The sequence below is a fragment of the Heteronotia binoei genome, chromosome 7 (assembly GCF_032191835.1).
Source record: "Heteronotia binoei isolate CCM8104 ecotype False Entrance Well chromosome 7, APGP_CSIRO_Hbin_v1, whole genome shotgun sequence".
In the NCBI taxonomy this organism is placed as follows: Eukaryota; Metazoa; Chordata; class Lepidosauria; order Squamata; family Gekkonidae; genus Heteronotia; species Heteronotia binoei.
The window spans coordinates 111,185,569-111,209,722 of record NC_083229.1 but is presented as its reverse complement, the minus strand read 5'-3'; the positions used below and the strand labels follow the sequence as shown (position 1 = coordinate 111,209,722).

The window sequence follows — 24,154 nt, the reverse complement described above, 5'->3', positions numbered from 1 at the left end:
AGCAGGATGTTGCCATCTAAACACATGCAGAAATATTAAACACATGCTTAGTTTATCAAAAAGCACACAAGAGATCGTATTTAAAGGAAACCATTTCTAATTATCCTAGTAAATGATTTTTTCAAAACCTGCCATCAACTTTCATAAAATCAGAGCAGTGCTAATTACCTAGTTCTTATCAAGATGCAAAGAATACTGAAGGCAGAATTCTGTATTGGCGTGTCTTGGTTGTGAAAAAGACATTGACAGTTCGTTCACACTTAGAAGTTCCTGTGAGCTGGGGCGGGGGGAACCACCTTTCTACCTCCAAAAGGCAATAGAAAGGTAATATGATATTTGGAAAGGTTCCTTCACCCCTAATCCTATTTTGTATGTTATCTAGCCTGAACACTGTTTGATTTCTGATTCAAATTCTGTACAGTTCTGATTTGATATTCATCATAAAATAAGCATTCAGGACTATTTTTGCAATGCTATTGAATGATATAATTTTATGCTCTTATGCATTTATAAGTCAAAGATCTTTGTTTTTAATAAAGATTTATTTTTAAAATAAAATAAAATAAGCATCCAGTAGCATTTCTGAGTGGTTACTTCTTTTTAAAATACGAGAAAACGTTTAAATCCAATTAGCAAACAGTAACGGCAGAGCAGGGGCGGGGGAATGAACCAGTGAGTAATTTTACAGTAGTTGATTTCTCAAATTGCACTAGGCTCTCACATCCCGGGGGCGGCAGAAAGTGCCATCAAGTCAAAGCTGTCTTGTGGTAACCCTGTAGGATTTTCAAGGCAAGGGACATTCAGAGGAGGTCTGCCATTGCTCACCTCCATGGCACAACCCTGGTATTCCTTAGAGCAGTGGCTCCAGTCCCAACCTTTTTGGCACCAGGGACCGGTTTCATGGAAGACAATTTTTCCACTGACTGGTGGGGGGGATCAGTGCTGGGGTTTTTGCCACCCCAGGCTGCCCCCCGCCTGCACCCTGTCCCTGCCCCCCCATGGGGGTCTTTAAATGGGGGGGGGGAGACTGGGGCTATTTCTGGCACCTCCCCACTAGGTGGCCAGGCAGTAGAAGGCTAGTCTCCCTCAACTGATCGCCTGGGTTCCAGGCAGGCGGGAGCAGTGCGGCACCTCCGCCTCGCTCTGCGGCCCAGTTGCGAGCAGGCCATGGACTGGTACTGGTCTGCGGCCCAGTGGTTGGAGACCCCTGCCTTAGAGGTCTCCCATCCAAATACTAGCCAGGGTCGACTCTGCTTCCGAGATTGAGCTAGTCCGGGCTATTCAGGTCAGGATTCACACATGCTGCTGTTGGCTAATAAGCTAGCAGAAGCAACTGCAAACCAACTTTATACGTAAAGGAAACACACATTTCCATTTTAGTAGAGAATAATATTGGATTGGAGATGATGAGCAGGGTGTGTATGAATATAGAGCCTTTTTGTACTGCATGGACCCCTTGTGGGAACCAACCTAGTGGTGTGGCTTATGCAATCCAATGAGAGGGGGCTGTAATTAAGAGACAGGAGCTGAAGTGTCTGTGGATTTCATTAAGAGTTGCACCTCAGCTTTCCCCTTGTAAGCCCAGCACTAGTAAATGGGCTGACTATGGGGCACAAACACTTCTTTTTCATTTCAGTGGGAGCACACTGAAGGCTGGTGCATCATAGCAGAGTGTGAGAAAACTAAGTTTGAATCCCTCACTCTGCCATGAAAACCTGCCCGGTGACCTTGGGCCCATCAAGCCTGTGACCATCACACCTGAGGGACTGCCTCTCCTGCTACAATCCCCCATATTTCTAGCATTCTTCACCCCAGAACCACTAATTTTGGAAGGGGTGTTGAAAGACCTGAGTCAGATTGAGGTGACAAAAGAGGAGGTCCTACAACTGATAGACAAATTAAAAACTAATAAGTCACCGGGTCCGGATGGCATACATCCGAGAGTTCTGAAAGAACTCAAAGTTGAACTTGTGGATCTTCTAACAAAAATCTGTAATCTTTCATTGAAATCTGCCTCCGTTCCTGAGGACTGGAAGGTATCAAATGTCACCCCCATCTTTAAAAAGCGTTCCAGAGGAGATCCGGGAAATTACAGGCCAGTCAGTCTGACTTCAATACCGGGAAAGTTGGTAGAAACCATTATCAAGGACAGAATGAATAGGCACATTGATGAACACGGGTTATTGAGGAAGACTCAGCATGGGTTCTGCAAGGGAAGATCTTGCCTCACTAACCTGTTACATTTCTTTGAGGGGGTGAACAAACATGTGGACAAAGGAGACCTGATAGATGTTGTTTACCTTGACTTCCAGAAAGCTTTTGATAAAGTTCCTCATCAAAGGCTCCTTAGAAAGCTTGAGAGTCATGGAGTAAAAGGACAGGTCCTCTTGTGAATCAAAAACTGGCTGAGTAATAGGAAGCAGAGAGTGAGTATAAATGGGCAGTCTTCGCAGTGGAGGATGGTAAGCAGTGGGGTGCCGCAGGGCTTGGTACTGGGTCCCATGCTCTTTAACTTGTTCATAAATGATTTAGAGTTGGGAGTGAGCAGTGAAGTGGCCAAGTTTGCGGATGACACTAAATTGTTCAGGGTGGTGAGAACCAGAGAGGATTGTGAGGAACTCCAAAGGGATCTGTTGAGGCTGGGTAAGTGGGCGTCAACGTGGCAGATGCAGTTCAATGTGGCCAAGTGCAAAGTAATGCACATTGGGGCCAAGAATCCCAGCTACAAATACAAGTTGATGGGGTGTTAACTGGCAGAGACTGACCAAGAGAGAGATCTTGGGGTCGTGGTAGATAACTCACTGAAAATGTCAAGACAGTGTGCGTTTGCAATAAAAAAGGCCAACGCCATGCTGGGAATTATTAGGAAGGGAATTGAAAACAAATCAGCCAGTATCATAATGTCCCTGTATAAATTGATGGTGCGGTCTCATTTGGAGTACTGTGTGCAGTTCTGGTTGCCGCACCTCAAAAAGGATATTATAGCATTGGAGAAAGTCCAGAAAAGGGCAACTAGAATGATTAAAGGGCTGGAGCACTTTCCCTATGAAGAAAGGTTGAAACGCTTGGGGCTCTTTAGCTTGGAGAAACGTCGACTACGGGGTGACATGATAGAGGTTTACAAGATAATGCATGGGATGGAGAAAGAAGTACTTTTCTCCCTTTCTCACAATACAAGAACTCGTGGGCATTCGATGAAATTGCTGAGCAGACAGGTTAAAACGGATAAAAGGAAGTACTTCTTCACCCAAAGGGTGATTAACATGTGGAATTCACTGCCACAGGAGGTGGTGGCGGCCACAAGTATAGCCACCTTCAAGAGGGGTTTAGATAAAAATATGGAGCACAGGTCCATCAGTGGCTATTAGCCACAGTGTGTGTGTATATATAAAATTTTTTGGCCACTGTGTGACACAGAGTGTTGGACTGGATGGGCTGTTGGCCTGATCCAACATGGCTTCTCTTATGTTCTTATGCAATTTTGTTGGTACTGCTCAGCCCTCGAGTGGCTCATCTCTCCTCTACTAGGGGAAGGTGGCCATTACGGATACATGTGCCCTGTGGAATCTTGTTAGTTTCTGCAAGGCTTGCAAGACAGAGCTCTTCCGACAGGCTTTTAATTAGTGGTTGCATGTGTTTTGTAATTCTTGTATTGTTTCTGTTGTAACCAAGGCTCATTTTGTAGCAGGAGCTCATTTGCATATTAGGCCACACCTCCCTGATGTCGCCAATCCTCCAAGAGCTTACAGGACTCTTATTACAGGGCCTACTGTGAGCTCTTGGAGGATTGGCTACATCAGGGGTGTGTGGCCTAATATGCAAAGGAGTTCCTGCTACAAAATGAGCCCTTAATGCATACCAGCAGCCTGTAGGGGCAGGTTTGACCTGGCAGCTCCTGTGAGTGTGTAGCTGTGGGAGCTGTTTAAGAGGCTGACTAAAAGAAGGCCAAGCCAGAGAGAGAATGGGTCAGAGAGCTAAATAAGAACCCTTCTTAAATTAGAGCAAACCAGGGCTTTTTTTGTAGAAAAAGCCCAGCAGGAACTTATTTGCATATTAGGCCACACCCCCTGACACCAAGCCAGCAGGAACTGCGTTCCTGTGCATTCCTGCTCAAAAAAAGCCCTGGAACAAACTGACGTGTCCTGTTGTTGTACAATTTCCACTGGATCATTTTATGGTGGGGTTGCTGGCTGCAGTCACGTTTAATAGATTTATATAGCTGGTTTTAACTTGTATTATTTTTTCCTAATTATTATTGCTTTTAAGACTGTTTATTTCATTGTATTTCACTTTGATGTAAGCCACCCCGAGCTTTGGGACCCCAATTAGGGGGAAAAGTGGGATATAAGTCAACCGAATAGAAATAAGCATATGCTTGTCTTCCCTTGGATTCAACGGGATTAAAAAGAGCTCAACTCTGGCTAGATTGCACTCTGTCGTTTCTTCCTCCCACAGCCGCGTTGGTAAAAACCAGGTTGACTTGCAGTCCCTTTGATTCCAGTAAATAATTTTCAGGCCTATTGGAGGAGGAGGAGTAACAACTTTAAATAGTTGTGTGGGTCCCTAATTGTAAATTTGTTTTGACAGAGCTGTTTTGCGAAAGCCTGGGTCATCCCAAAGAGATGCTTGCTGACAGTGCTGCGCTGTTTTCGGAGCCAGGGGAACATGTGGAAGGAATTGTTCTTTTACATTTCACAGCTTGTCATTTCCTCTACAGGGCGACCTCTGACCCCTCCGAGAGATTCTGACACCCAGAAGGGAAGTATTCCCACTGTTGAAAAGGAAGTGGGAAAGCAGTTTAATGCTGTGAAAGGCTGGGAACAGTGCATGTCAAAAGAAACTCTGACGAGAGGAGAGGAGCAGCTCTTGAAATATTTCCAACAGGTTAGAGCTTTTTTTTTTTTTTTTAAATCGCACCAAGATAATTTGCTAACACTTTAGAAATAGATTTGCTTTGCAAATTTATTTAGATTACGAAAACACACACCCCTGCCCCCTCAATGATATAATCTGTCAATTATTTCGCCAGACTGATGAAGCCCTGGACGAATTTAAATCACACATGAAGGATCAAACAAAGCCCTGCGGAAAAGGTACAGAGAGAGTACATTTCACTAGACTCAATGTGTTTGCAATTACAAGGTGTATGTGGAGTATACTGACAACAGCAGATTAGGGTTGGTGTTTCTATGACGTTTTTACATCCCTTATATTTTATTTGGCTATTTATATTCATGGATCGTGGCAGCCCTCTCCCTTTTTTTCTTCCACACCGGCAGTATTAACAACATTCCTTGCTAACAGAGATCTCCTTCCTTCCTAAATTCCCCCCCCCCCCTTTGCGTTCTATGAACCAGTTTGCTGATTGAATTAAAATTTTGGTAAATTATTCCAGTGGAAAAGATTTTTTTCCCTTAAGAACAGATGTTTCAGCATAGCTGGTAATTAGGGTACAATAGTCATAGCCCTTTCTTGTTGACTGTCTTTGGCATCTGGTATTCAGAGGTAGATTGTCTCAGAACATGAAAGTCCCATCTAGCTATCATGGTTATGAGGCTTGAAGGCTTGCATCTTAACTTACTGTTCTGTCAGCGGATGACGGGAGGGCGATTTCTGTCAGTTATCCTTTCCCGACTGCAGACACTCTCTTTGCCCCTCCTTCCCAGTGTTCTTGGTGGTCCAGTGAACTTCAGAAGATTGCAATGGAGGGCGAAGACTGGGAACTTAACTTTCCCTAGCAGGACTCTGCTTATGCCAGTTAGGATCCAAGCCCGGGGCTGCCGTCTACTAGTTCTCCTTACCTCTCAATGCTTTCAGGCTAAACTTTCTTCTCCTTTCTACCTTGCGCTTATCATATTTTGCAGCAAAGCACTACTGAGCATGCTCTCTTACAATCAATGCTCTCTCTAAGATGTGGAGTCTTGTGGGTGAAAATTCAACTTTGTGAGCGTTAAAAGTTGTGAGTGAGCGATTTAGCTACTGCAAAAATTAGTTTGTTCTGGGGCCATTTTTTTCTGAGCTAAGACAGAAATGTGTGAGCTAGATGTGTTTAGCTAGAGGCTAAAAACTGTAAGCTAAAACACTAACTCAGCTTAGAGCTTACAATTCAGTATACACACCAATGCTGTATTACAAATGCCTTGTCTCCTCCTTTATCTCCATTTATCCTATGACCTGTTTATGAATGCCCTAATTTTAAAGAAGCTGATCGTAGGAGAGCATGATAGAACATGTGCGGTTTATGGCTTTCTGCAAACTATGCAAAACTAAATTATTCAAGAAGGCTTTTCTATGCAGGCAATAGATTTGCACTGAACTAAATGATTCACAAAGTTACTTAGCAAAATGATTAGGGGCTGTGATCTATACTACTGTGTATAACTTGTTGAAACTAGAATCCTAGGAATTTTGCAGCATTTAAATGTGTTGTGTTAATATTGATGCTTTGCTTCAGTTCTGTTTTTAGACCTGGCTGGTTCTACAGTCAACAAAATAGTCCTATTGCATTGGTTATTGAATGCCCCATTTGTCAATTGTATTGACTCACTCTGTGTAATCCGCCTTGAGACCCTGTTAACAGGTCTTTTTTTGTAGCAGGACTATTAGGCCACACCCCCCTGATGTAGCTGATCCTCCAAGAGCTTCCAGGGCTCTTCTTACAGGGCCTGCTGCAAGCTCTTGGAGTAACGGCTACATCAGGGGTGTGCGGCCTAATATGCAAAGGAGTTCCTGCTACAAAAAAAAGCTCTACGAGAAAGGTGGACTATAATGTAATTAAATAAATTGTATATTACTTTTTAAGGCATCTGAGTTGCTCTGGGCCTATAATTTTAGGAAAAGTTGGGAAATAAATGAATTAGAACAATTATTGTAAAAATGGAAAACGTTACTTTATACTGTATACTGCAGGGCATAGCCCCCCCCATTTAGTCAGATCTTGGAAGCTAAGCAGAGTCGGCCCTTGGAAGATAGACTACCAAGGAAGACCCTGCAGAGGAAGCTAATGGCAAACCACCTCTGTGTCTCACTTGCCTTGAAAGCCTCTTGCTGAGGTCTCCATAAATTGGCACTTTACACAAACGCACACACTGTACAGTGATCCACCAAGACTAGGCTTCCCAACCCCCTCGCCCTGCCGGGGGACCCCTGGATTAGCAGCCTTTTCCCCCGATCTCCAAAAACGTGGAAGCGGAGGGGTGTGGGGGGGAAACGGCGCGGCCTCCCTTCGCGAGGTGCATGCTGGGACTCGTAGTCCTTGCATCCTCTCCGGCTGCTACAGGCGTCTCCTCGGGGAGTCTGGCCGGCGGAGGGGAGGGGGAGCTCCACCCCCAGAGGACCATGTGCGTTTCTACCTCCGGAGGCTTCAGTCGCTGATTGAAAGGCTTCCTCTTGGGATGGGGTGTCTGTGTTACTTTGAAGAAGTTGGCAGCAACTCATGAGTAGAGAGGCCAGTCCCCCTTCAGTGTTGCCAGAAATGGGGGGGGGGAGTCTGCTGAGTACTTCATTATTCTCTATGTGGAGATCGATTCTCATAGGGTATAATGGGGAATTGATCTGGAGGTTTTGGGGGCTCTGGGGGCGCTGTTTTTTGAGGTAGAGGCACCAAATTTTCAGTATAGTACCTAGTGACTCTCCCCAAAGTATCCTCCAAGTTTCAAAATGATTGGACCATGGGGTCCAATTCTATGAGCCCCAAAAGAAGGTGCCCCTATCCTTCATTATTTCCTATGGAAGGAAGACATTTAAAAAGGTGTGCGGTCCCTTTAAGTGTGATGGCCAGAACTCCCTTGGAGTTCAATTATGCTTGTCACACCCTTGTTCCTGGCTCCGCCCCAATGTCTCCTGGCTCCACCCCCAAAGTCTCCTGGCTCCACCCTCAAAGTCCCCAGATATTTCTTGAATTGGACTTGGCAACCCTAACCAAGACCAAGACAGCCTTTCAAGAAGTGTGTTCTTTTGAACTTCCAGACCCTTCAGTTAAAATTTCCTTTTGATGAAACATCAACTAGATCATTGCTTGATCAATTGATTCAGAGTGTGTGTGTGGGGTAATAACTTTATGCTATTTGCGTGAGTTTGTAATTTGTGAAGTAGTCCTTGAGAGTGGGGGTTGTTACGATAAACTCTAACCCACAATTTCCTATTAAATGCATTAAGTGCAAAAATATATATATATGTTTCAGTAGCCATGCCTTCACTCTAAAAACCTACCAAGAGATGCAAGGCTATAACCTGACCTTTCATTTGACCACTCCCCACCAGTATGCCTTTATTTAGGAAGGCTTTCCTGTTGGATGAACTTCACTGTAGACTTTGTGTGCCAGCTTTTCTTGATGTTTTTCAGTTTGTGCTGTTGCTGCTTCATGTTTGGTGTATACTTTATTAGGTTTTTAAAGGTTTTCTTTCGCAGGTTTTACTTTTGTGTTTGGTTTTGAAAGGTGACATTGAACCATAAGTAAAAATGTAAACAAATCCATTTTCCTTTCACAAGCCCCAGAAAACAATCTGATATTTCCATCAAAGAATGGGCAGCCTATCTGCCTATAATTTTTTAGGCAAAATTAAATTTTAAAAGACATTCCATTCTAAAAACAGCAAATCTACAAAATGAAGGTTACACATCACAATATACTAATCGCGTTGATGAACCTTTGTACTCCTTTCCCCACCAGTACCAGGACTTCCAAAAAAGCTCTAGCAAATCCCATGTAGAACTGAGAACATACAATGACTGTATAGCCCAGCAGTATACTGTCCACTGTCTCTGGGCTATACAGTATGCTATCCACTGTATAGCCCAGCATATACTATTCACTGTTTCTTTTTTTTACTGGTTTGAATTCTAGCTAGGGACAGCAATAATAACAACATTGGTATCAACAGCTGAAACTGAACCATGTTGTTATGATACACAGGTGTTGTGGAATGTCTGACATAGACTTTGTTTTAAAAGTGGCATTTGTAATTACATACAATCAGCTTTTACATACAATAGGAAGTTACATGCAATCAGTTTTGCCAAGTAAGAGCCCTGACCATTGTGGCAGTAACTGGGGCTGCCAAACCCCCACTGGGAGAAGGTATCCCCTACCTCCTATTTCCCACCATCAGTCCCAAAAGTAAAAAAAATAAAATCACCGTCAGGCCAATGATATGATATCATTTCTGGGGAAAACCTGGAAATGACATCTGTCCTCTCTAGGAATTGCCAAAAACTCTAGTTTTACCATAGAATTTCTGATGATTCCTAGAGAGGCAGGATATCACTTCCAGGTTTTCCCTGAAAGTGATGTCACACTGCTGCCAACGGTGTGCTCCATGTCCCCACCTTCCCTTGTGGTCACCTGTCAGTCTGTGCCTGGCAACCCTAGTAGTAGCTCTAGTAGTAGTAGTAGTAACAGTTCATCCACATACTCTACAAGTGGATGGCACTGTGCAGACATAGTGGTCTGCACGCTGTAAGCTTGGTAGTGCCAACAGTCTGTTGTGCATTATTGATTACGGTAACATTATGGTAACATTTCCTATGCTCAGGGCATACAACATTTTTAAAAGCTCTCTCTCTCTCTCTGTGTATGTGTGTGAGTTAAGTACCATCAAATTACTTCTGATTTATAGCAACCCCATGGATTAACAACCTCCCGAACTTCCTATTGTTAACAGCCTCCTACTTTTAAATATATGTTTGGAATTTAAGCATCTCTCACTTCGTACCGCTCAATCTGTGCTTCTTTTTAAAAATGTTACACAGTCAGGGTCCTTTTCCCTAGCAGAAGTGAAGAACAGATTCCTTGTTTCCACCCCCCCTCCCCTCTATTGAAGTGAAAAACTGAAAGACCACCACTGTCTCAATGCAAGCCTTTGCAACATGTCATCCACTAAGTATTGTATTGTAGCATGAGAAACTTCAGCTTAAACAACTTCCTTTTCTTTTAAAAAAGAGTTTTCTCAAACCCCTAAAGAGTCACCCCCTACGTGGCTGGCGGGCTGCATTTGGTCCGTGAGTCACAAGTTTGCAGGCCTGGGATACGGCGTTACTGGGGCTGGTTTGGTTGCACTGCGAGTACAGAGCTAACAGTGTGAGGTTTGTATCATCTGAAAAAGCCCTAAGAGAGATGACATTTATGTGCACTGGGTGACTTATGAAGCAATTGCTTTGAAAATACAGCAGGCTTTCCTTATATCACTTCTTACTCTATACAGCTGCAGTGGTGCGGCGACTTCTGGCGCGCAGCATCTTTCTTTGTATCTGCTATATATAGGATGTAAACGTAATTACCTGATAAAATCCCAGAAGCTTCTCCCATCAATAATTCCTTACAGGCCGTGTTTCAAAGGGAACAGCAACATTTGTTAAAACAAAGAGCCTGTGCCTCTTCGTTCTCTACTGTCTAGTGCCTTGTATAGGGGCAGCAGCAGCTTGGGATTTGGGCACATAATATGGTTTTGTGCCGTGAATATTCTCCAAACTGACCCAAATGTGTTGGCAAGATAAAGGGTGGCGAGTCTGCATTGCAGAAAACAATGCCTTTTGGGCTGTCCAGGGGTTTTTTTTGGGAGCAGGAACTCCTTTGCATGTTAGGCCACCCCCCCCCCCCCCGATGTAGCCAGTCCTCCTGGAGCTTACAGTAGGCCCTGGAAGAAGAGCCCTTTAAGCTCCAGGAGGATTGGCTACATCAGGGGTGTGTGGCCTAATATGCAAATGAGTTCCTGCTACAAAAAAAGCGCCCTGGGGCTGTCGTTTAAATTACTGCTATTGTGTTCCTGAAGAACCCCTCTCTAAAGCCTTGTTCACATATGTAGCAGTGGGTAGAATGAGGAGTAGATTTTTTACACCCTACCGTTCTTGAACTTAAGGAGTCTCAAAGCGGCTTACAACTGTCTTCCCTTCCTCTTCCCACAACAGGTCCCTTGTGAGGTAGGTGGGACTGAGGGAGTTCTGAGAGAACTGTGACTGGCCGAAGTTCCCCCAGCAGGCTTCCTGTGAAGGAGGAGTGGGGAAGCAAACTCACTTCTCCGGCTTAGAGTCTGCCACTCCTAACCACTACACCACACTAGCTCTAGAATGGTGAAGTGGTACAACAGAGTGCAGCATTTCAGATATGCAGGTGGAAGATGATATTTCCCAATGCTCCCGTATGTCGAGAGCTCCCTGCAAATAGAAAATCAGCACAGCAAGTAATGGTGGATAGGTTCTGCTATGCTTGTTTTTCTTCTTGTTGTTGTTGTTGTTAATGAAAGGAACAATTGCCACTGGAATCCACCACCTGCAGTCTTTTGTATAGGTCCATTCCATCCCATTATATTTCCATCACCTCATTACCTGCTCATTCTCCTGCATAGATGTATGCAATGCTCCATTTCAAACTGTAGGTGGGAGATTTCTTTTTTGAGTGCTCCTCCGCATTATACTGCATCTTGGTAAAGGAAGAAGAAGAAGACTGCAGATTTATACCCCGGCCTTCTCTCTAAAGCGGCTTACAATCTCCTATATCTTCTCCCCCCACAACACACACCCTGTGAGGTGGGTGGGGCTGAGAGGGCTCTCACAGCAGCTACCCTTTCAAGGACAACTCCTATGAGAGCTATGGCTGACCCAAGGCCATTCCAGCTGGTGCATGTGGAGGAGTGGGGAATCAAACCTGGTTCTCCCAGATAAGAGTCCACACACTTAACCACTACACCAAACTGGCTTTGGAATTCTCAGCAGCAGGGTTTTTTTTGCGCAGTAATGCACAGGAATGCAGTTCCGGCTTACTTGGCACCAGGGGGTGTGGCCTAATATGCAAATGAGTTCCTGCTGGGCTTTTCCTACAACCCCCCCCCCTGTCAGCAGGCAGTGCCTTGTGTGATGGAACTGTGGTCCTATGGCAAATGACTTCCGTTTATGACCTTTGCAGGTTTGCATTGGCTTTGGGGCAGAATCCTCCTAGCCACTGATGGACCTCTGCTCCATATTTTTATCTAAACCCCTCTTGAAGGTGGCCATGCTTGTGGCCGCCACCACCTCCTGTGGCAGTGAATTCCACATGTAGCCTTGGCTCCTAGGAGCATCATATTAATGCAGTGAGAAAACACCTTGAATGCCAGCAGTCTGCCACCAGGCATGTCTCTTTGCCAAGACTTGGTTTTGATAACAACACGTGGCCGACTCTAGCATGCTTGTACTGTATCTTTGGTATATGCAAGGAAGCATCATGTCACAGAACATTTGTAACTGATGCTTGAGAGCTCTAACAGGAGTCTGTGAGCTTGCCAACAAGTCTGCAGAATAATGACTTACCCCTTTAATAGAGGCTTAACGGGATGCAATTTACCAGGTGGGGTTATTCATGCCATGAAAAGTTTGAAGCTGCCCATTTCCACATATCAAGTCTCTGTTAGAGGAACAAGCCTTTCCCCCTCTCCAGGCTTGTTGGCAACCCCAGGGATTTGTCTTTAGAGGGTAAGAACAGTGGTCCCTGTTTTATAGAAGGAACCTAGTTTCAAGGCTCAAATCAACAGGATCCCCCAGCAACCACTCAGTTCTATAGCAGTGCCCATAGTTCACTGATAAGTAGCTCACTGGCATTTGTGTAATATATGCTCATGAACCATGGCTACTGTTATAAACATAGTAACTTGCCCACAAAGCCAATTCAGAGGCTCCCCCCCTCCTCCAAAGGGTGTGTGTGATGATAGGCCTTTCCCAGGACTGCCTGACCTTAAAGGTAAAGGTAGTCTCCTGTGCAAGCACCAAGTTGTTACCAACCCATGGGGTTATGTCACATCACAACATTTTCTCGGCAGACTTTTTGTGGAGTGGTTTGTCATTGCCTTCCCCTGTCATCTACACTTTACCCCCAGCAAGCTAGGTACTCATTTTACTGACCTCAGAAGGATGAACATATGAAGCTGCCTTATGCTGAATCAGACCCTCGGTCCATCAAAGTCAGTATTGTCTACTTAGACTGGCAGCAGCTCTCCAGGGTCTCATGGAAGGCTGAGTCAACCTCAAGCTGGCTACCTGAACCCAGCTTCTGCCAGGATCGACGGGGTTGTGAGCAGAGCTTGGACTGCAGTACTGCACCTCATCACAGCCTTAAATTCACAAGATTAAGAATCAACTGCAGCCATAGGGATAAATGCCATGGTATGGTCCTCATGGGATGCGATGGCTTCAAAATTTAGTTGTTTGAACAGTCCAAAAACAGTCCGTGACATCAGAACTCCTTAAAAAGGTAAAGATAGTCCCCTGTGCAAGCACCAGTCGTTTTCAACTCTGGGGTGACGTTGCTTTCACAACGTTTTCACGGCAGACTTTTTACAGGGTAGTTTGCCATTTCCTTCCCCAGTCATCTACACTTTTCCCTCAGCAAGCTGGGTACTCATTTTACCAACCTCAGAAGGATGGAAGGCTAAGGCAATCTGGAGCCAGCTACCTGAACCAACTTCCGCTGGGATCGAACTCAGGTCGTGAGCAGAGGGCTCTGACTGCAGTACTGCAGCTTTACCACTCTGCGCCACGGGGCTCTTCAGAACTCATTACATCTAGGTTATTAGCAGGTCGGAGAGCAGACTAGACTAAAATAATAATGTGCTAATTTTCAAGATGCAGAGGATTTCTTTTTTAAAAAAAAATCCAGGATGGTATTTAAGCATGTGGCCCCCTTGGTCTGTTGTGAAACAACGTAGTCCATTGGGGAATCTCCTCCATTCTCATCTAGTTGAGCTCTGATTCAAATCCAGGAACATTACATTCTTGTACATTATTTATTTTCTTATTTCATTGATATTCCACTCTTCAAGGAATCAGGATAACATAATATGGTTCTCTGCATGGCTGAGTGAGAATTTGGACCTCCTTTTCCCCAGTCTTGGTTCAGCGTTCTTAAATGTTTACTAAATTAGTTCTTGTTGATACAGGCAGTAAAACCTTGAATACTCTTAAACCTAGTGATTTCGTGAGATAAAGACTGAATTCTGAATATTCAAATAAACACACATTCCCTACTCCCCTGTAGCCAAATAGCAGTGTGTCTGTATGCGCAGCTATGATCAGGAAAACTAGAAGAGCAGGAAGGTTAAAAGCTCTTTCCCGCAGAATCGGAACCCCAAATCGAATCCCAGCCATTCTATATATATCTCCTGTTGTCTCATCTATACTCCCGGAAGTAAGTTGATCATGTTTGAATGTAAACATGTAGGATGGAGAGATAAAATAGTTACAGCTAACTGGGGAATGTTGGCTTTTTTTGGGGGGGGGGGGTCCTTTTCTAAGAAAAGATGTGTTTATGCTTGGGCTATGGTTTCCTATTGCACTTAGACATGTCAGTGGGATTTTCATTTTAATTACAATTTCTAGTGCAGCTGTTCCGCTCCTTCCATCATCTCAGAGTTGATAGGGCATCTAATTAGCACTTTATAGCATTTTGCGGTCAATTATAAAATGTTATAAAAAGAGAGAGAATGCACTTTAGCAAAGACAAACTGTGCAATTTTCATTTTTTGCCCCCTCCAAGCTAATCTGCTGCCTTGTGTATATATATGAGAGAGAGTTTTTACATTGAATTTTATAAGTCACATTTCCTCTCTGCTAACTATGAAAAACTCCTATGATTAAAAAGGGAGTAGTCTGGAGCCTTTAGATGTCTTTCTGATGGCTGGCCCTATTAAAAACTTCTTAAAGTAATAGATAGGTTTAATTCCTCAAGCCAAAGAAAAATTATGGCATCTTAAGTATTTTCCATATTTATTATATTGATGTGCCTGTAAGAAAGAACAGGAAAAAAAGGAGAAAAAGCTAAGAAAGAAGCAAAAAAATCTCTTGTATTGCAAGTTTTAAATGTACCAAGCTAAGGTTTACTTAATTAGAACCTCCAGGCAATAAAGGAAGCCTTTTTTAAATTCTGTGAATCTTAATATGCTAAATAATGCAAAGCTTCAACTCTTCAAGCATGAGACACACATCTGGCCGCTTAACATTTAAATTACAGGAAAAAAGCCTTCCACTTCTGTGGTAATTTTCATGAAGAAAAGAATGGGAAATGTATTACAACTAAATTTAATTTCATTTTAGATTTTCTCCGTTTAATTGTGAAGCATATTTTTTTTGTATACGTGTGTGTATGTGTGAGCATTCCTTTATTTTATTTATGACACGCTTTCTTTTCCTCTCCTGTATTTTTTTTATTGATCTTTAATTTAAGCAGCTCCTCACTGTTTATAGCTGCTGAAGAATTACATTGTGTTTTACCAGGAAATCTATCTAGAATTAAAAGCTATGAGTTCAGTGATACAGAAAATAAAGAGAAGAATACAAGCTCAAAAAAAAAAAAAACCCTTAGAAATTAAAGCACAGCGGCCTACAAGAAAATTATTAAGCAGCTGATTTAATTTGTTTTCGTTTTTTCGTTCAGGCAACCAGGTCTAATTTATCTTCTCTCCCTGCTTCTCCTAAAATGGGATATATGTATTCTACACTACATAGAGGAAACAGGCATCCTAAAAGGGGACAGAGAGGTTCCGAAATGGTGGCACAGTACTGAATCGAGGGTGGGGGATATACTGGAGTTCTGTGAGAAAAGGAATTTTGAGGGGGGGGGGATCCTGCCACAAAGATGTTGCCATCCAAGTCTAGTCACACCAGTAGTGATGCAGGTACATTTAAAGGTGATATACTAAAAGGTGGTACATCTGATTTCGGATGAGCATCACTGTGTGAATGGACATGTATATCAGATATGTTTAATATCAGCTGTGCACAAAAAAAGTAGCACTGAGGCAAATGCTTTCAAAATGGCGTATGTTTTTAGGACTGAAAGTTACTTTTCTGATAATTAGCAATGTCATGGGCACTAGCCAATACTCATGATGTATGTGCCACCACATTCTAGGCTATTACACTTGGAATGTTAGTAAAAAAAATCTTATCCTAGATTTGCTGTGGATTTCTAAACAGAAGTGTTAAGTATACCAAATAAATTGGGCTTTTGCCTAACAATACTTTTGGAAATAAGCTGTGTACAACCGGTTAAGAATTGTACATTCCAGCACCAAACAAATAATGCAACTCGATGGATTGGATTCGATGCTGCTGTTTGGGTCTACTCACTTCAGTGTATTCCTCAGGTAAATGGAGATTTCTGTTGATGCAACAATGGAACGGAGTAGCAGGATCCAGTCCATCTTGGGGGGGAAATCCTGAATCAGTTTGCATTTGTTTCAGTTCTTTGATGTCAGCAACAGAGGACCCTATCAGCTCTGTCTGTCTGTATTTGTTTGGTTGCTGGTTTCAGTCTCCAACCTTCATGGCTGAGCTCATGCTGTATATGGCAAAACGGTTTCTTAAAATATGATTTACGGCAGAATCTGAAGCAGAATTACACTCTTCTAAGCCTGTTGACGTCAAGGGACGAAGAAGGGTGTAATTCTGTTTACACTGCTAAAACTTATTAACATAGTTATTGAAAATAAGTGTCTTTTGGGTCATCAATTAAACAGCTTTTTTCTCTCTTTCCTTACTCAGGAAATGACCTGTATAAAATTAGTTCTGATTACCCTGAAAAATATTGTGATATGGTGCCAGTGAAAGAAGTATTTCACAAGGTAAGGATTAAAATTCAGAATTCTCTTCCTTCCACCAGTTATTATTCATTGTTTAATACAAGAATATCAAAAAGCATCCCTTAGATACTGATAGGAGTTAGTATGCATCAGTCAGTATAGAAGGAAAACAACAGACCTTTTGTGAACTTAGTAAAGGCAACACAGCTTTTCATGACTAGGAACGTGCCTGTTTCTGAAGCGTTAGTAAAATAACAGTGCAATCCTAAGTGGGTCTACTCAGATACTCAGGTTTATTCAACAGCACTTATTCCCAGTGCACTACAAATCCATTTAAACTATTCAAACTACCTGCAACCAGGGTTTTTGTTTGAAGCAGGAACTCCTTTGCATATTAGGCCACAACCCCTGATGTAGCCAATCCTACTGGAGCTTACAGTAGACCCTGTAATAAGAGTCTTGTAAGCTCTTGGAGGACTGGCTACATCAGGGAGGTGTGACCTAATATGCAAATGAATGCCTGATACAAAAAAAGCCTTACCTGCAACTCCTAGAAGTGGTAATTCGATGATTGTTTTATCTGCTGTAACTCATTAGCATATGCTGCCCCTTCACCAGCCAACAGCAACCCCCACACAAGAAAGGAGAGTCCCAGAGGAGGGAGGCCTTCTTGGGCTGACTAGAGATCCAGCCAGCCCAAGCAGGCCTCGCTCACCTGGGGTTCTCCTTGGCTGCCCCCCCTCAGTCAAAAAGCTAGCAAGCCACCAGCTGCCCAAAATCACATAAGAAGTGGAGAAAGGGTGGTGTGGGCTTCTCCAGGGGTGAATGAGGGCTGCTGGGTGTGTGTCAAAGCCCCTAGTGGCTGGCTGGCTGCCCGCTCTCCTAATCTAGGGATTATTATGCAGCTGCACCTACTATTCGATGGACAAGGTAGGTAGGTAGGTGGGGAGGAGGAGGGGGAACGCTCAGAAAGGTTCAGGAGCTGTGCTCCTGTGAGCTCCTGCTGAATTCAAAACCTGCTATGCCTGCTATGGGAAGGACCCCTCTTCATCTTGGGCACAGGAGAGAAGCATATGGAAACAATATCCAACAAGACGTGTTCATGATCAATACGTTACTTAAACTGTTTAGAGGGAAGTTTTTGCCCCCCCCCCCCCGTCGGAAAGAAGAGGCTGACACAATGTTGGATGAAAACCGGGTCGCTTTATTAAACACAAGTTGAACGAGCAGGAATGGCAAGAGGTCTAGGCCTAACAGGACAAGCCCTGGGGTCAAACCCCGGACCCTGCCTTGTCCTGGGAGGGCGAGCCACCCTGCCCCCAGCACAAGCCGAATATCATCTGGCTGGCGCTGAGCAGCCAGGCCCAAACTCCACCTCCACCTAGGCTGGCATCCAACCCACTGGAAGGATCTGCCACTGTGAGGCTTTGTCGTGATCTGCAGTCCCTGCACTGAGCCGTAAAGCCCATCTGCAGTTCGTACAGACCACCAGCACCAACTGGTGCCGAGCCATAGGTGCTCCCCCTAAAATGCTGTAGCCAATACCTCATCCTGCGAAGCTAGGGTTGCCGTCCAATTCAAGAAATCTCTGGGGACTTTGGGGTGGAGCCAGGAGACTTTGGGGGTGGAGCCAGGAGACACTGGGGTGGAGCTAGGAGCAAGGGTGTGACAAGCATCACTGAACCCCAATGGGAGTTTTGGCCATCGCATTTCAAGGGACGGCACACGTTTTTAAATGTCTTCCTTCCCTCCACCCTCCCCTTCTCTGATTTCACCTCAGAGGCGGAGCAGAGCGGGCGATGTCGCTGTGCTGTTGCTGCCTCTTCTCCGCTTCACCGTAACTGCTCCTCCGAGATGGGCTCAGGCTGAGCCCATCTCGGAGGAGCAGCTACGGTGAAGCGGAGAAGAGGCGGCAGTGCAGCGGCATCGCCCACTCCGATCCGCCTCTGAGGTGAAATCAGAGAAGGGGAGGGTGGAGGCAGGCCAGGAGCGTAGCGAGCCACGAGTCCGGGTCCTAGAAGGACCCAGATTCACGGCTCGCCACGCTCCTGGCCTGCCTCCACCCTCCCCTTCTCTGATTTTAGCTCAGAGGTGGAGCGGAGCGGGCGATGCCGCTGCGCTGCTGCTGCCTCTTCTCTGGTTCACCTTAGCTGCTCCTCCGAGATGGGGCGGCTCGCCACGCTCCTTGGCGCCGTTCCCCCCTCCCCCCGCTTCCGTTTTTTTGGAGAGCGAGGGAAGAGGCTGTAAATCCTGGGGTCCCCCGCCAGGGCGGGAGGGTTGGGAAGCCTATGCCAAGCGACCAACTAACAACTCCTCCCCAAGCTCTACACTAACCAGCAGTACAAGGTAGGTGAAAAACAAATTCACTTAAGCCAATCCAGTGAAAAGGAAAAAAATCCTACCTGGCCCCTAATAGGGCGACCGGCAAAACCTGTACTACAAGGGAGGGTGGGCGGGCCGAAAGACGATAAAAGAACTGCGTTGCTCGGGGTGGGGCCGGGGCTTTATAGCCCCGACGCCACGCCTCTCTATGCTCCCGTATGCTAGGGAGCTGCGTCATCCTCTCTCCTTCCGGGAGGGCAAAAACCGGCCCCCAGCCTAAAGCGGCGATGCCGCTTGGCTGGGAGGGGGCCGACTAGTCTACATATCCCACTTACAGGGCTTCCGGAGGCATCTGGTTGTCCATTGTGGGAAGCAGGATGTTTGATAAGATATGGACCATTGGTCTGATTCAGTAGGAATAGTCTTAAATTCTTATAGTTCTTTCCAAAGTGTATAACAAACAAATGAAATAATTAAAGCCACCATAATATCCTTTTTTTAAAAAACACCCTAATTTGCAGCATGTTAAAAAGATAAAAATATCCTAGGTAGGTTTTCAACTTTTTTTTTTTAAATGTACTAACTGGAAGATAAAAGCGTCTTTCTTAGAAGGGGGTTTTATAAAGATGGGCCCACTACAAAAGAAGAAGACTGTAGATATATACCCTGCCCTTCTCTCTGAATCAGAGACTCAGAACGGCTTACGATCTCCTCTATCTTCTTCCCCCACAACAGACACCCTGTGAGGTGGGTGAGGCTGAGAGGGCTCTCACAGCAGCCTCCCTTTCAAGGACAACTCCTGCTATAGCTATGGCTGACCCAAGGCCGTGCCAGCAGCTGCAAGTGGAGGAGTGGGGAATCAAACCTGGTTCTCCCAGATAAGAGTCCGCACACTTAACTGGCTCTCCTGTGAGAAGACTCTCACAGCAGCTGCCCTTTCAAGGACAACCTCTGCCAGAGCTATGGCTGACCCGAGGCCATTCCAGCAGGTGCAAGTGGAGGAGTGGGGAATCAAACTTGGTTCTCCCAGATAAGAGTCCACGCATTTAACCACTACACCAAACTGAAGCAACTGCAACAGCAACCACCATAGCACCCATGTCAATTCTGCTAATATCTACCACTTGCAATGGTGCACGCTGATACCTCCACATTATCAATGTATGGAAGGCACTAATCACAGGTAGTCAACATAGCAATGGTGCAGAATACACCTCTGGTCACCCTGCTCAGCACACACAACCTCCATTCATATACACAAGTAGACAAGCACAGAAGGATCTGTGCTATAGCTATGGCTAACCCAAGGCCATTCCAGCAGCTGCAAGTGGAGGAGTGGGGAATCAAACCCGGTTCTCCCAGATAAGAGTCTGCACACTTAAACACTACACCAAACTGGCTCTCTTAACCACTACACCAAACAAAGCCCCACTTCGTTTACATGATTCAAATTTAATAGTAAACACTGAAATAAAGTGAAATATTAGAATTAATTCAAGGCAGTTTCAAATATTTTTCATTCAGATCGTCTAATGGACCTTTTCTTTTTGGTCAAACCCGCAGCCTTTAAAACATCAAAAGTGAATTGTCCTTGCCAGAGGGAAGTGTAATAAGTTACATTTGGAGGAGCGACGTTTGGAGCCAAATGGGGTGGGTGGGTGGGGGGGGGGGCTTCCATGCATCAACCGAATTGCTGCTGTTTCTGCCCTTGTGATGTTTTGTTGGCCTGAAGAGCAAAGCAGTGACATCTCATTTGATGTTGTTCAGAGCGTTTGTTACTGCATGTAATTAAGTTATTAACTTACTGTTATTAAAGGACGCAGAGTGCTTCTGCCCATGCGATCATTGTGAGAAAGTCAATGCTTCCGGGAGTCACACGCTCGGGCCTTTGAAAAGACTTGCTTTTGAGTCATGTTCCTGATCAAACACAGTCCCACGTAGTTTATGCATAATCCATTTTAATGCCATTTTGTTTTGCATCTGGAGTGTTAATTTCTATTCATTCACAACAGCTAAACTCACCGATTGTGCATCGGCACAACTAGCTTGCTTTGTGTATGCACCCAGTTTTGAAATCTCCGTTTTTTTAAATAATCCAGTACTGAAGAAGGTGTTAACTGGAGCTGTGGGTAAGGAAAATGAATATAGGCTGCAATCCTAAGGACATGTTCCTAGTTTCCTATTGCATAATGTGACTTACTTCTGAGTAGGCCTACTTAGAATTGCTCCCACCATCCTGTATGGAGTTATACATAAAGTCTAGTGATTGTGGATGAAACATGTACGTACGTAAAAAATGTCAACCAGATGGATTGTGTACCATGCCATGATAGGGCTTTTTTTTGTAGCAGAAACTCCTTTGCATATTAGGCCACACACCCCTGATGTAGCCAATCCTCCAAGAGCTTACAGGGCTCTTAGTACGGGGCCTACTGTAAACTTCAGGAGGATTGGCTACATCAGGGGTGTGTGGCCTAATATGCAAAGGAGTTTCTGCTACAAAAAAGCCCTGCTGTCAACAGAGGGGGGCCTCTGTGCTTGAATCTCTAAAAAGAGGTCCCAGAGCTGAGATCCATGTGGGAGATTATCATGCTCCCTAGAATGAAGCTTTGCACTTTTGTGCATATGTGCTTCAAATGTTTAGCAGTTTGAAGGAAAGTATTCTGTAAATGCTCAGATGTACTTTATTATATAACTATATCCCTTTCAAGAGCCCCGTGGCTCAGAGTAGTAAAGATGCAGTACTGCAGTCGGAGCCCTCTGCTCACGACCTGAGTTTGATCCCAGCGGAAGCTGGTTCAGGTAGCCGGCTCCAGGTTGACTCAGCCTTCCATCCTTCCGAGGTCAGTAAAATGAGTACCCAGCTTGCTGGGGGGAAAGTGTAGATGACTGGGGAAGGCAATGGCAAACCACCCTGTAAAACGTCTGCCGTGAAAACGTTGTGAAAGCAACGTCACCCCAGAGTCGAAAACATGACAGGTAGGCCCAGGTTACCTTTTTATATCTCATTCAAGCAGTTTGCCCAAAAGATGGGTGGAATGGTACTACATGGTGGTAGATAACCTGACAGAGATTTCCCCTCATGGGCATTGTCACATTGTGTAGTTGAAACTTTGAAGCAGGAAATGAAGTTCCATGTTGCTAGACCCTCATTACCTCACTTTGGCCACTTAATTGTCCCTGTTTATTTGAGATGGACCAGAATGACCCACCCAATGAATATAGACACAGAAGTCATGGAATCGGACTAGATGTTGCTGAAGTTCCTTTTCATCGTACATCTTACCTGGAAGAGTTGGAGAAACACAAATTCTCTGTCCGGTGAGCAAATCTATCTCTTAGAACTTATTTTTAGCTTATTCATGTGAAACTATATAAAATTTGGTTGGGAGGAAGCAAAATTGAGGCAAAACTATCTAAAATGAACATGACATTCAAACCAACTGATGATTTAATACTGGGCTATTCATGATTTCTGAAGTCAGAAAATACATTTTTTTCTATTGCTGGAAGTGATGTTGTTTAAATAAGTTTCTGGCTATTTTGGTTATTAAAGACTCATGCACTTTGTACAAAAGAGTACCTGTGAGTGTAGTAGCAGTTGTAACCACAAATTATTGCTTAATCCTACTTTTATGTCATACCTGCCTCCTCTTTGCCTGCAGTTTTCCCATTAGATCAATTGTGATTGCTCTTCTAGCTACTTCCTAATGAGTACTTGCACCACCTGTTAAGGGAAACCTTACAAGGAAACATACACCAAGATGGCAACATGTGCAGAGAGCCAGCTGTGGTACAGTGGTTAAGAGTGGTGAACTCTAATCTGGAGAACCATGTCTGATTCTCCATTCGTCCGCATGCAGACATCTGGGTGACCTTGGGCCAGTCACAGTTCTCTCAGAACTCTCTCAGTTCCACCTGCCTTACAAGGTACCTGTGGTGGGAAGAGGAAGGGAAGGTGGTTGTAAGCCACTTCAAGACTCTTTTGGGTAGTGAAGGGCAGGATATAAAACCAACTCCTCCTCCTCCTCTTCTTCTCTAGATTTGAAGAAGGCTATTACGATGATGTGATGGTAATTTTAGCATGGTAAAGTACCGTATATGTATTTTAAGGCATGTTTGAAACATTTCAGAGCAGAAATACGGTGAGTCCTTTTGGTTTGCTTAAGTTTCTATCAAGAGTCAAACATCCTAATTTTTGCCTGATTAAGAGTTCAACGGTCTTATACAGAGTTACACCCTTCTAAAGCCATTGACATTAACTTTGACTGCTCTCAGTGGTGCCTTTTTGTTTGTATTGGGTTTTTGATTAAGATTGAGATTAAGGGCATTGCTTTCAGATTATGATGAAGAATTGATGCAGCGGGGAGGCAGAAGTCTAGTAATGCAAAGGGTCACAATGTATGGTTTTATAAAAACGAGGGGGGGGGGTTTGCTGTTGTGAGGATGAATCAACATGTTTACTTTCTTAAAAACAGAAACCAAACCAAACCAAACCAAAACTCTGTATGTTTTCTTAGCTAGCAGTTTTGGCCCACCTCATTTTTGTTGCTGTTGTTGATTAGTTTTCTATTTATTTATTCTGATTTATGAGTCTATAAATGCATGGAAAAGATGCGGTTGCAGTGATCATAGCTTATTTATTAATTACAGCATAGTAACGGCTGAGCTGTAAGACTGCTCAACTGGGCCAATGGGGCCAACTATTTACAGGCCAAGGTTCCTGCGCTAGGACGGCATTGGGTCATTTGAACCAGCAGGAGGCCTGTGATTGGGCCAGGGCAGCATGGATTTGGATCTTATTGCCCATTGTTCCTGAGTCCCCAAGCTCAGTCCCCATGGCTCCAATGAGCCAGGCAGGAACGCTAGTCCAGGAGCATAACATGAGTCCACATACACAACAGAGTCCTTATTGTGGATATTTGTGATGAACTGTTGACTTTTAAAAAAATAACCTTTTGTGATAAATTTTCATGCTAAGTAGTAAGCAGTGTTTCCCAGCGTTTCTTTTTTGGAATTCTACTTCTACACAGGGAGTTTCCCCCTTTGCCCCCCTCAAACTGTTCACCCAGGTGAGGCTGAACCAACATGGCTACTTTCTTAAAAACAGAAACCAAACCAAACCAAAACTCTGTATATTTTCTTAGTTAGCAGTTTTGGTTCACCTCATTTTTGTTCCTGTTGCCAATTAGTTTTCTATTCATTTTGTTTCTTTTATGCATCTTCTCAGTTTATGCACAAATGCACACCTTTAAATGGGGAGGGGGGGATCCAAAGTATATTTCTG

General features: G+C 44.3%; 1 protein-coding gene across 1 annotated transcript in view; it reads left to right on the top strand.

The window, feature by feature from the left end:
• The window catches only part of LOC132575555 (uncharacterized), a gene marked incomplete at its 5' end in the record, with an annotated part of 215,254 nt that overhangs the window by 75,211 nt on the left and 115,889 nt on the right, over positions 1-24,154 (top strand). The window contains 4 exons of the mRNA XM_060244362.1: positions 4,588-4,884; positions 5,030-5,093; positions 16,508-16,587; positions 22,061-22,188. Of these exons, the coding sequence (XP_060100345.1) occupies positions 4,588-4,884; positions 5,030-5,093; positions 16,508-16,587; positions 22,061-22,188 (569 nt within the window). The remainder of the gene's footprint in view (positions 1-4,587; positions 4,885-5,029; positions 5,094-16,507; positions 16,588-22,060; positions 22,189-24,154) is intronic.